The 13,330-nt window shown below is 42.9% G+C and overlaps 1 protein-coding gene across 1 annotated transcript in view; it reads right to left on the bottom strand.

The window, feature by feature from the left end:
* Positions 1–13,330, bottom strand: part of ITPRID1 (ITPR interacting domain containing 1) — an 85,507-nt gene that overhangs the window by 58,800 nt on the left and 13,377 nt on the right. Inside the window, 3 exon segments of the mRNA XM_044246326.1 lie at positions 2,622–2,673; positions 12,405–12,448; positions 12,774–12,822. Coding sequence (XP_044102261.1) covers positions 2,622–2,673; positions 12,405–12,448; positions 12,774–12,822 — 145 coding nt within the window.

The raw sequence follows: 13,330 nt of genomic DNA, 5'->3' as shown, positions 1-13,330 counted from the left end.
TCTTTCCAAGAGTGTCTTGTTACAGAAGGTGTGAGAATTTAAGTGTTAGGTGCCCGCTAGTGCTCATTATAAAGGTGACAGAATGTCTCACTTTTGACAGATGGCAAATCATTGGGGAACCTTTCAGGAACACAGCTCTGCTAGGCACCAACTTTCTGAAGAAGTTAAAATTGTGTGGTGAAAGAGGTATGGCGAGCCGTCACTGACGTGACTCTGTCTTAATTCCCATAATGGTGAAGGGTTCCATATTGCACGGTTCACAATCTTTCAGTGCTGTCTCCTGGGCTCCGGGGGCCATCCATATGCAATAGTAACCAACTCCTCTACTACCACAAAAAAAAGTGTCACTCTATCCAAAGAGGCCTGCCTTACAAGTCCTTTGGAAGCACTTCCAAACAGAATGAAACCCTGTTGTCACATAGTTCAGTGTTACAGAGCTCGGATACAGCATCAACACAGCCATCCTCATCAGTCATAACAGCCAGGTGGCACGAGATTAGAATTAAGCAAAGAACACCATGTAGATACCAAGTTTCCCTAAGAGACCAACTTGTCTTGAATTTGCCTTAGTCCTCGTCCCACAGGTAGTCAGAATAGCTGGTCTTTGCCTCTTCGTTCAGTTGCTTCTCCACGTTAAGGTGGAGAAAGTATGTGTTTCTGAACAATAAAGATTCTGGTTTTAACAGATGGTTGAGTTTGCTGGGAGCCCTGAAGAGATGCAGAAGATATCCTTTTATTTATTGCCTCCCCTCAGCTTGTATTAAGCCTGCCATATTTATGTTTCATTCTGGGTTTGAGGATCACACCTCCCTTTGTAACGTTCATCAGAGCCACTCAGAAACTGCAGGCCTAGGATCCAGGAGAATCCCTGTAGAGTCACGGCTCTAAGCAAACCAGGAGAGCAGGAGTGAGTCACTGACCTTGGCTTTCATTTTCCTCTTCAACAAAATGAGAAAGTTGCCTGAGAGACTTCTGGGTCCCTTAGGGCTCTCTGATTCTGTGGGCAACAAAAATAGCTAATCTGCTCAGAGGGGAAAACTGACAAAGTAGCATTTTGATTGTGAATTGGTGGGACTCACAGGGAGACAGTATTGAATATTTGGTCTTCAATGAGTTGAGATTATGTTGAAAATGCAAGGGTGGCTGAGGCATGGGAGCAGAGTTCCCAACCTCAGAAAGCTCACAGTCTATGCCAGTGGTTCTTAGACCAGAATGTTTCTCAGAATCATCTGAAGCGTTTGCAAAAACACAGATTTCTGAACCCTACTTCCAGATTCCCTGGCTCAGAGTGTCTGGGATGGGCCTCAAAAATTCTCAAGGCTATTAAGTTTTGAGGTGATGCTGTTGTCCCCACTGTCAGGCACCACCTTGAGACTTAGTCTACCCTCATATTAAGAGATTCTCACTGCTTTCTACCTGTAACATTGGAAATCTTATGCACAGGTGACCCTTGAACAACATGGGGGCTAGGGGCACTGACCCCCATCATAGTAAAAAATCTATGTATAAGCTTGGACTCCCCTGATACTTAATGACTAATAACCTACTGTTGACAAAAAGCCTTACTGAGAAGAGTCAAGTAGCACATATTTTATATGTCATATACAAAAAATTGTCCTTACAATAAAGTAAGCTAGAGAAAAGAGAACGTTATGAAGAAAATCAAAAGGAAAACACATTTATAGTACTGTAATCTACTTATAAAAAATCTGCATAGCAAAATACTTCAGTTGGAGAAGGACAAATACCATGTGATTTCACTCATATGTGGAACTGAAGACATAGAACAAATGAACAAACAAAGGAAAAAAAGATAAACATAAAGTCCCAGACTCTTAAATACAGGGGAGGTGAGTGCCAGGAAGGGTGAAAGAGAATTAAGAGTACACTTATCTTGATGAGCACCGAGAAATGTAGAGAATTAGTGAGTCATTACATTGTACACCAAAAACCAAAACTGTGCGGTAATTATACTTGAATTTGAAAAGAAGTCTGCATGTAGGTGGACCCACACAGTTCAAAGCCATGTTGTTCAGAAGTCAACTGTCTTATTGCCCAGCAAAGAGCATGGTGATGAATAACACTGACTATGTGAGAATACGAAAGCAACTCTCATGAACAGGTTCTTCTGGACAGTTGTCTTATAGTCAAATGCCTTTTATGCATGTGTTTTCTTTTTTTTTTTTTAAGATTTTATTTATTTACTTGAGAGAGAGAGAGAGAGAGAGCATGAGAGAGAGGGTCAGAGGGAGAAGCAGACTCCCTGCTGAGCAGGGAGCCCGATGTGGGACTCGATCCTGGGACTCCAGGATCATGATCTGAGCTGAAGGTGGTCGCTTAACCAACTGAACTACCCAGGCACCCCATGCATGTGTTTTAATTAAATTTCTTCCCCACCCCTATGCCAGCGTTTGTTGATTGAATTTGCTCACCCTTTTATGACATTGAAAGAACCTCTATCTCTCTCAAGGGTTGTGAAAGCATTGTGGGTAATGTAGCTAAACCAGTGACAAGATCCCAAGCTCCATGGTGGTATTAAGAAGTCTCCTCATTTCCATTTCATTTGTGAAAGATGTGGCTCTAAAATACTAGAGTGAAGCCACACGGGTCCCACCACCTACCTCATATAGTCCTTCACGGTCATGTGCACCATTTCTTGTTCATGTAAAGAAACTGTAACAAAGAAAGATTGGAATTAATCAAAGCTTCAATTCTTTTAAGAAGCTTCATTTCCTTTAAGATAGAAGATTTTCTGGTCCTCGTCTGAATGAAGATGGGATTGATTTCCATATCTGAGATGGTATCAGCATGAGGTAGAAGGCATCCCTGCAGCGAACAAGACAGAATGTAATTAATGGCTAAATGGTGTGACAAAAACGTGAAGAAATGTACTTGTTCAGTCAAGATGGAAGTCGGTGGCAAAGGAAGTAGCCTGCAAAGGTTTCATGGAGAAACTGGTACGTGTCTTAGATTTTTAAGAAGGGGTAGAATTTGATAAATGGAAAAGAGGTGTGGCCAAGCACAAAGTGTGTCTGTAGCAAGTCTGCTGAGAGCATAGGGCATTTTGGAAGACTCACTCATGGTCCACAAGATGAAGGAGTGAGTGTGAGGACAAGCAAGAGGATACACGGAGGACCCCACTGTTGTCCAGCACCGGCCATGCATCTCTATCTTCTAATCCTCATGACAGTCTTAAATTTAGGACCTATCCTGATTTTTCAGATTAGGAAGCAGATTCACAGGAGTCAAGTAATGAGCCCGGGATCAGGCAGTCAAAAGTAGCAGATCTGGGGATACATCGTCACCTTGGTGATTGATTATAGCAATAACAGCATCATTTATTCAATGTTAACTTATAGGAGGCAGTGGGCTAAGCAGGTTGTATGCACCGTCCCTGTTAATTCGTACGACAAATCTATGAAATAGGTATTATGAATCCCCACTTAACAGAGAAGCAAACTGAGGCTCGGAGAGATTAACTGTATTTCGCACAGCCAGCAGGACGCCTCAGCTTATTTTTATTTGTTGCTGTTGTTTCTTTTCAAAACACCACACTGCCAACAGCAGGTCCGCAGCTTATCTGAAAACCAGAAAGAGGAGTTTATGTGTATGTGTCGGGACATGGGTTTTGAGCACACGAATAAATGTGAGAGAGACGATGCCGACAGTCCATTTGTCTGATTAGTGGTGCTGAGGACAGACCAGAAGAGCTCAGTACTGGGAGGCTCCGGAACGAGCCGTGGCAGCCTTCAGGATCTGTGTCACGATGTAATGCTACGGCAGCAGACGTATGCCGAGGGAAACCTTCAGAACATGGGCCAGTTCCTCCGAAAGTTCACCAGCCTTCTCATTTCCTCTCACAGTGGCTTTTTCTGGGTGCGAATGTGTGACATGTATAAAACTGGAAATGTCGCCACCCAGCCCTCCCCTGAGAAAGTATAAATTTTTCACTGTAAGAAATACATGCAGGTGGGGAGAAATTTTGGAAAAACAAGCCTAAATGATTGAAACATTAAAAAAAAAAAAGGGTTGAAAATAATAAAGGGCTCCTCAGTCTAGAGCTGGAGTTCTTGTCTGGGTAGGATACTATGAACAGATCTCTAGGTATCTGTGACCTTGGCTCTGAGTGCCAAATTTTGAGGGTGGAGATAAGAACATGTGTAGTTTCCAGCTGTTTTTTCAAAGGCTCAGTGACCCTGCTGAATGGGACAAGAACACTGGTCTAAGAAGATAAAAACTTGAAGCATATCAGGAGGTATGCGCAGACAGTGAGTTCTTAACTAAGCCCAGAACACACAACTACAGTTTTAAAAGGTAGCGAGAGTGCAGTTTCCATGAATCTCTGCCCTATGGAACAAATAGAACTCTGTCACCTGAGAGTCACAGGGAGTGAAAAACATAAACCCATGATGTGCCTTTCCAGTGCTGGGCCAAGCGGTTGAGAGTCTCCCAAGACAGAATGAAAGTATTATTCCTTGCCTGTTGGAGGGTTTGTTGGGTTTTAGTTTAGTTCAGTTGTTATTGTTTTTCCACTTTGCTAATTTGTAAGATAAACTTCCTGGGCTTGTCAGGGTTGGGTCCTTCCTTGTTCCCTCTGTCCCTTTTCAATAATGAACCTGAACCAAGAGGCACTAGCTGGCAGCCCAGTTCTCGCCAGTCCTGGGGTTCCTAGAATTTCCTTACAACTCGAAGATAAGGCAGCGTCGGCCCAGATCTCTTCGGAAAGCAATGCATCGGAGGCCACGTGTGCGGCAAACATGTGCAGTCTCCATCCTACTCGCTTGGTTCATAAGCAGTTATCCGCCTGGCTCCCGGGAGCATTTGAGTCCGCTGCCTCTGAGGACAGGAATTTGACACTAGGGAATGCCACCATGGGACAGATAAACTGCTCCTGGCACCCTGCGTTTCCTCAAGCTTCTGTAGGCATCATGCTCCAGGCTGAAGGTGAGACACCTGTGAAATATGCCTGTATCCATCCCATAAGGCCGTGCCTGCTAGGGTCTCCTTACCTCCTTCTTGTATCTCTAATGGTTTGGGCTCATTATTTTTCTCCAATTTTTTTCTCCTTCTATGACAGTCTTAGTAGGTTTTTAAAACCAGATTTTACTCTTTAAAGGCAATGGTGGATGGATGAAGAAAAAAAAAAAAGAAAAAAGAAAGAAGGAAAGAAAGAAAGAAAGAAAGAATCATAATAATGTCCTCCTTTCCCCAAGGCTCAAGGCTCATAAGGGTTGAGTTGGAAGAGAATCAAAGTAAGAAAAAGGTTCTCCGCTTTACTCATTACATCCCATCGCATGGGTTAAAATGCCAGTTCTGAGTCTCCAGCCGCCCTCCCGACTGTGAGGTGGACTTCTGCCATCTGAGGCAGCAGACACCACACTTAACCCTGCAAACTGTATTACTGTGGAAGATGTAGTGAGATATGCAGAAGGCACTAATTAGCACCTTTATTGGCTTAGAAAGCATTTTTTATTTTGGTTTTCCTAAGCATTTCTGACTGATTCATGGAAGACATTTGGTTCTTTGGAATATCGTCCAATAGACTAATCAAATTACATTTTCACAGGGCTCTAAAATAATAGCATTCTGCAGCTTTCTGTATGTTTAACTCCTGCATGACCAAGACGCGGAGCAGAGGCCCTCGGCAGCGTTTATTTCTCCCAATTTGTTCATGATTTCAATCTACACTCTTACAAAATAAAAGATTCTTCCTTCTCCCTGACACTCAGCCTCAAGACCTTGAAGGCAGCCATACTCTGCTCTTCTCCGCTCACCTAGCTGCTTAGTTCCCGGATGCAGCTGACTCCTCCTTTTTCTTCCAGCGTGGAGCCCCAGCCCCAGAGACCTCAAGCCCGAGAGTTCTCAACAGCGTCTTCCCAAGATGTGCCCCTTCTTTCCTCTCGCCAAGATAAGCAGCGGAATCTGTCATCTTTCTCCTCAGAAACCATTCAAAACTCACTCTAATAGACATGGCAAGTGGGTGACACGCCTGGTCCAATTCCCCAGCGCTGCACCTATGGCAATATCACTAATTATTCATGACCTTCTGTTCAGGTGAACAAAGACACGGTCTTGAATTCCTCCTAACACAGACCCCAGTTACGACTACCTCTCCTTTGACTAGAACCTGAGATGATCGTCATACATCAAGTGTGGTTCCTTCTTTCTGGATTTTAAGGCGTTTACAACCAGACAACACCCTATTTACCAGAAGAATTTCCACCTTTGTTCTCCAGCATGAAACCATTTCTCTAGTCTGACCGTCTTCTATATGCTTTCCTGCACACATTTCATTTTCTTTTCATTCTGTGCCTTTGTTCTAGCTCCTTGAACCAAGTGACATTGTCTTCCTTTGCCTCTTTGTTTGTTTTCAGAACCACATTGCTCTTTGACTAGCTCAAGTCACTCTTCTTTGAAGATTTCCCAATCTGACTCACATCAGCTTCATTATGGACCAGTTGTACAAAGGTCTTTTGTTGACTAGCTTTGGGGAAATCAGATGTGTTAGATATCGTTCCTGCCTCAGCGGGATTTACAATTTTGTTAGTGAGGCCGCTCGTATCCCTAATAATTTGAGGAAGCACGGGCCAAGTGCCGTATGGGTGGAACCCAGCACGGATGTGGCAGGTGTGCAGAAGAGAACTTGAGGCTCTTAGTGCGGGTGTCAGGAAGCCCCTTATAGAGAATGGGGGACCTGAGGCATGGTTCAAAAGAAGGCAAGAGGAGAACAGAACAAGAAAGACTTTATGGCAGGAGGCATTGGATGAAGAAAGATGAAGCATCAGGATGGCAATGAAAGGGGATAAGATAAGAGGGTCTTGTGAAACATGGGCACAGTTATATTAAGATTGCAACGGTCCTGGGAAGTCAGCATGACATATGTAAGAGCAGGAGCCATGCAGTCTACATCTTTGTATTCTCCACCAGCACAGTGCTTTCTTTTTTTAGAGAGAGAGTGTGTGCCGAGGGAGAGATAATCCCAAGCAGACCGCATGCCCAGTGGAGAGCCCAATATGGGGCTTGATCTCAAGACACTGAGATCACGACCTCAGCTGAAATCAAGGTCAGATCCTCAACTGACTGAGCCACCCAGGCCCCTCTCTACCGGCACAATTCTTCGCTCTGGGTGCTTCTGTTTGATAAGGATTAAAGAAGCATCTCTTATGTTTAACTGGATTTGCATCGACCTCAGCTTCTAGGCCACAGATTTTAGAATTTGATTTTGTAGTTCTTATTGAGTAAATTCCTTCTGGAAAGGGTAACTTTATTGCTCAAGGACCTCTCTGGGGATTGGAGAAGATATATCTAAATATCAAAAGGACAAATAAATTAACCACCTACCAAGTAATCAATGGATCCAAGGCGATCTTTGACAAAAAGCTTTTTTTTTTTCTGTAAACATTGGATCTGTTTTTTCTCCCCTCACAGTTATGTGTGGCTGTGTTGTTAAACAAGCACACATTTTATAAAGCTCCCCAGTGACACAGGCATTCATGTAGGTGTCCACCCCAGCAGGGTCACTTCAATGTACTCTCACAGGGCAAAGGTGTCGAAGTCTAATTTGTTCCTTGGTGGTGGAAATGGGCTTGTCAAAGATCAACTCCTCTCCCTAGGCTTTCTTATACACAGTTTTAATATGGAATCTGGGATTAGGAAGAATCAGCAGCCTAAGACAGGCCTTCACATCCATGGGCACGCACCGTTTAGCACCCCAATTGACCTCAAAGAGGTTCCGACTGTCCTTTGTGTTTGTGGTTATAGGAATGTCCACAGATCCTCGGAGAGCACAAACTGAGAATCAAACTTGCGTTTGCTTATATTGTTGGTGACAAGTATGAGGAGCTGATCTGCACCAGGGGTGGTGGTTCTCAGAAAGAGAAAAGCCAAAAAATGGAAGGATGCCCATAAGGGTCTTCCCTCTAAGTCACCCACGTGCACTGAGCAGACAAGGCTCTAGAGATCCTAAGAGGACCGCCAGACCACTCAGCCAAGATGGCCAATATTTGTCAGAAGACAGGACAGACAGCGAGATACCATCCTTTGTGAAATACTTCAGTGAGTCATGGGAGGCAAGCAGCCAGCCAACCTTCATGTGGCTTTTCACAGGAATTATTTGATGCACCTTTTTTTTTTTTTTGACATAAAAAAATTAGTTCTACTCTTAAAAAATGTAAATCCCGGAGGACTGTGTTGTGGCTCTGAAGACAGGTGCATCAGAGCCAGGTGACCTGCAGAGTCAGTAAACTCGGCCACAATGCTCACCCTCTGACTTTTCCTCGCAGCGAGATAGATGCAGGCCTTGCTTTCCTGCTGGAGCTCCCGTGCGTAGCGCACAGCATAAATGACCTGGGCCTCTGGAGAGGCAATGCGGCTACTGAGTCAGACAGATCCAAATTCAAATCTTGACCCCCTTACCTACTCACTGGCCTACTTTGGGCAAGTTACTTAACCTTTCATTTTCCTGCTTGCAAAAGTTAGTGACTGTAATATTTACCTTGGGAGATCTCGGTTTGGGTAAAAGAGATAATATAGGTGAGGTACCTAGGCTGTGTGCCCTTTACACATATTCCTTTCTCTCCCCTCCTAGTTCTCCTGACGAAGATGCTGAAGTGCCCAGAGTTAAGGCTTTCATCTAGCATAATGGTACTGAGCACAATGGGAAATGGGCCAGCCAGATTCTAGGAAATTTTTGCTTGTTTGTTTTTTGTTTTTGTTTTTTAAGGATTTTACTTATTTATTTGACAGACAGAGATTACAAGCAGGCAGAGAGGCAGGCAGAGAGAGGGGGAAGCAAGCTTCCTGCTGAGTAGAGAGTCCGATGCGGGGCTGGATCCCAAGACCCTGAGACCATGACCTGAGCCGAAGGCAGAGGCTTTAACCCACTGAGCCACTCAGGTGCCCCGGGCCAGATTCTAGTTTAATGAAAATGAGACTTTAGGTGACCACAAAGCAGCATGAAAGCCAGAGTCACCATAAAAGGCCAACACCCCAACTTGGCCATCTCTAAACTCACAAGGAATTCAGCAATAGGACCCCTAAAGCCTTGTGCCAACTACCTCCTTTCCATTTTATTTGGGACTCAGTCCAAGACCTGGAGGCCACTAGAATGCTTCCTATAGAGGGCCCTGTGTCATCTATAAGATGAGCAACCACTTGGATCTCGTTGCTGCTTCATTGTATGAAGGGCTCAGGCATGATCAATGAGGGAAACCAGCCTTAGAATATATTCTACTTGTACTGGGTTGAATCAAACTTCTGTATCAGAAATCTTATTTTATTTTTAAAAAAAATTTTAAAGATTGTATTTATTTTCTTGAGAGAAGAGAGAGAGAGCATGCACAAGTGGGGTGAGGGGCAGAGAGAGAAGCAGACACCCCTCCAAGCAGGAAGCCTGATGTGGGACTCGATCCCAGGACCCCAAGATCATGACCTGAGTTGAAGGCAGATGCTTAACTGACTGAGCCACCCGGGCGCCCCTGAAATCTCATTTTAGATTGTGTCTTTTATTTAGAAATAGGGTTTTTGTAGATATAATTAGTAAAGGTGAGGTCATACTGGATTAGGGTGGGTCTTATGTCCTTATGAAAAGACAAAAGCTTTCCCCCCACAGGGAAAAGCGGCTGTGTGGAGATGAAGGCAGAGAACGGAGGACTGTCACCGCAAGCCAAGGAATGCCCAGAATTTCTGGGAGCCACTTGCCACTAGGAAGAGGCAAGGGAGGATTCTTCTCTAGACCCTTCAGAGAGCGCATGACCTTGTCGCCACAACTTGATTTCAGATTTCCAGCCTCCAGAACTGTGAGAGAACAAATTTCTGTTCGAAGCCGTTGAGTCAGTGGTACCAAATTACCTAGGCGGCCCTAGGAACGAATGTACCACTCTGGGTAATGCTAGGATTGCACAAGTTGTTCTGGGATTTTCCCGCAGGTCGCGACCCCTCTTTTCTCTTCTCTTCAGTTTCTTTTCATCTCACCACAGTTCTTCTCCTTGCCACCCTCACCACGACCTTCAGGTTACCAGCTTGTCCTGTTCTAATTTCCACATGTTTTAAGTATGACCGCTGGCTTCTCTGAACTCCGCATTTATTGGTCTCATCGTGGCTGTGACCAGCACACAGAGGGCTGATAGGACGCTGGGCTTCGAGTTCCTCTGTCCCCTTCTAACCAGAGGGGCCCCCAAGTCACAGTGCTTGATCACTCTGTGGCCCAGAATCTTTACCTACAAAGCTCAGATGAATACTAGCCTTGCTCCCAAACAGGTTACTGAGTTTAAAATATGATAGATCATAAAGAGCCTTGTAAAAGTGAAGGCTCAATTAAACTTGTAAGAGGCGACTCCATTATTATTAAAACCCTCACTGAAGATAAAGGACCTGGCAAGTGGGAACTGTGCATTTCTGCTGGGCTAACCCTTCTTTCCTCCAGCTTTGCACCTCCTGTCTGTGCCTTTACACTTCATCAACTTGATTCAAAGGTGGAAAGACCATAGTGTGTCATGGTGTCTCTTTCTGGGAAATGAAGCTTTTAATAATACAGTTACTGACAACCCCAGAGTTAGTACCAGGCCCTGGGTAAGATAAAACATCAGGGGAATCTGCATCTCATCCTGGCTACATTTCTTAAGTCCTTCCCTTCCCTTCCCTTCCATTCCCTTCTCTATCTTTCCCTTTCCCTTTTTTCTTCCTTCCTTCCTTCCTTCCTTTTTCAAGATTTTATTTTTAGGTAATAAATACCCAGTGTGGGCCTAGAACTCACAACCTCAAGATCAAGTCACATGCTCTACCAACGAAGCCAGCCAGGCACCCCAAGTTCTTGCCTTTTTCTTGATTCTGTACCACTATAAATAGAAAATTCAGTTTATTGGCAAACATCTTCAGAGATGTGGGGATTGTGGAAATTTTATATTTAAAAAAAAATAAAGAAGCTTGGAGAAAGAGGAAATTTCAATGATATACTTGGTTTTTTGTTTTTATTTTCAGTAAAGAAAAAAAAAGTCTAAATTTAAACTAGTTTGTAGCCAGTGGTCAATCTTAATTTAAGATGTCAGTGAAGGAAGTGAAATAATTAAAACCAGCCAAGTAAGTAACCAGTAGACTAATAGTTTTCCCCTCTAATCATTAAACTCCTAATTTATGTCATTTTTTAACGTACATTATTTATGGTGTTTCCTCAGTTTTAAAACATGCATTTTGTCACATTTTAACATCTATGAAATCAGGAAGTGTCTTGCAGTCAGTGTTGCCTTTCATTTATAATTGCCAGGGCTTGCTGTTTCATTTTCCTGAGTAGTACTTAATATGTGGATGTATTTTTCTTCCTTCCTTCTTTCCTTCCTTCCTTCCTTTCTCTCTCTCTTTTCCTTTCATTTTTATTTTTTATTTTTTTTTTAAATACTCTCTACACCCAAGGTGGGGTGCCAACTCACAACCCCCAGATCAAGATTCACATGTTCCACCAACTAAGCCAGCCAGGGTGGGGGTAGGGTGCACTGTGAGTGCATCTTTCAATCGTATTTCTATGAAATACAGTATTTTTTTTAAAGAATGTGGGAACTGTGAGATCTGCAATTAATTTCTTTTTCTTTTTATAATATTCTTATCAAATCTCAGTGTAACAAGTGTGATACAGTCTCTGCGTCAGAAATACATACTTTCACTGTTTGCCATAGGATTCAGTCATCTGTTCTTTTTGAGAACAAATGCACCATTAGAAAGGGAGGATATAATTTTGAGACTGGAGAATAGAAAGAAACTAGATTTAGACATAAAAGTACCATACAGTGAGAGGAAAAGTTAGACAATTGCATTTCCATAATTACATCCTTGCAAAATGTCTTCATAGAACCCAGTGAGTTTTCTGGTAGAGTCTGAGCTAATGATGTGGCAGGAGGCCTGGTTTGCAACCCCACATGCTGCTGTCGACCCCTATCCTTCCTGAGACTCTGATTTATATATCAAACAAAGCAATTGAGCTGGATGGTTTTCGAGATCCATTACATTTCTAGAAAGCTCTGATAATTCTCATTTTAAGAAGATTTATTCACATAAACGTTTTAATAATTTTACTCAGGTCCACAAAGCCTAAATGCTTCTGGTTCTCTTGATAATTCTCATTTTTTTTAAAGATTTTATTTATTTTATTTGACAGATAGAGATCACAAGTAGGCAGAGAGGCAGGCAGAGAGAGAGGGAGGAGGAAGTAGGCTCCCTGCCGAGCAGAGAGCCCGATGCGGGGCTTGATCCCAGGACCCTGGGATCATGACCTGAGCCAAAAGCAGAGGCTTTAACCCACTGAGCCACCCAGGCGCCCCGATAATTCTCATTTTAAGAAGATTTATTCACATAAACGTTTTAACAATTTTACTCAGGTCCACAAAGCCTAAATGCTTCTGGTTCTCTTGTCTTACCAGTGTGGTCAATGACTTGCTGAAAGTTTTCATTTACAGAGACCCTATAAAGAAAGAAAAATATTGCAAGTCAAACAATGTGTACAACTCAATTATACTAAATTGCATTTTAATTAAACAGATGAGAGTAAATGCAAAGCTAGGCTTTATTACGGGGGGACTTTTTAAAAGCAATCAACAGCCAGGGACTGGAACAGTATTCTGTTGAGTACTTTCAAATTGATATATAACTTTTGCAATAATAGATCCTTCATACACTCAGTTAAAATGAAAAGGTAGGCCTGTCTCACCTTGCCCCAGAAGAGTTACCCACATTGTTTTCACAGATTTTTGCAAGAGATATGTGTAAAGGCACGAAGAAACACTTACAAGAATCCAGAGTCCAGCCACTGCTGAATACTTGCTTGTTTGGAATCTTCTATGAAGGGGAAAGAAACAGACCATCAATCAAAGCACACCAGCTAAAATAACACTACCCTATTATCCAGCCACCACCCATAGCTCTATTTCCTACATAGTTACACACATGTTTTAGAAGGCATATTCATTTATTTTCCCAAGGCAAAACTTCCTGCTTTCCATAATCAGTCTTTCCTGAGAATGAAGTATAAACTTGCCAAATGACTGACATCAAAACAGAAAGTGAAAAAGAAAGAAAGAAAGAAAGAAGAGAAAGTGTGAAAAGGGAAAAGAATAACACCAAAGTACAAGAGATGTCAGGATAATTTTTAAATTACCTTAGTGTGAACATGAAGAGTGAGAAAGCATACTAGACTTTTGTCTTTGTCTTGTCAGATATAGATCACCATGGACCCTCTCCTTATTGAATCACGTTTACCTAAGGCAGCTAGCCAGTGATGTGTATTTGCAAGGAGTTCTCTGCCAGGTTCTAAACCAAATTTGCATTCATTCCAGGGACAAATTGC

The sequence above is a fragment of the Neovison vison genome, chromosome 4 (genome assembly GCF_020171115.1).
Source record: "Neovison vison isolate M4711 chromosome 4, ASM_NN_V1, whole genome shotgun sequence".
In the NCBI taxonomy this organism is placed as follows: Eukaryota; Metazoa; Chordata; class Mammalia; order Carnivora; family Mustelidae; genus Neogale; species Neogale vison.
The sequence above is the reverse complement of the archived record's forward strand: the minus strand, read 5'-3'. Positions and strand labels throughout refer to the sequence as shown.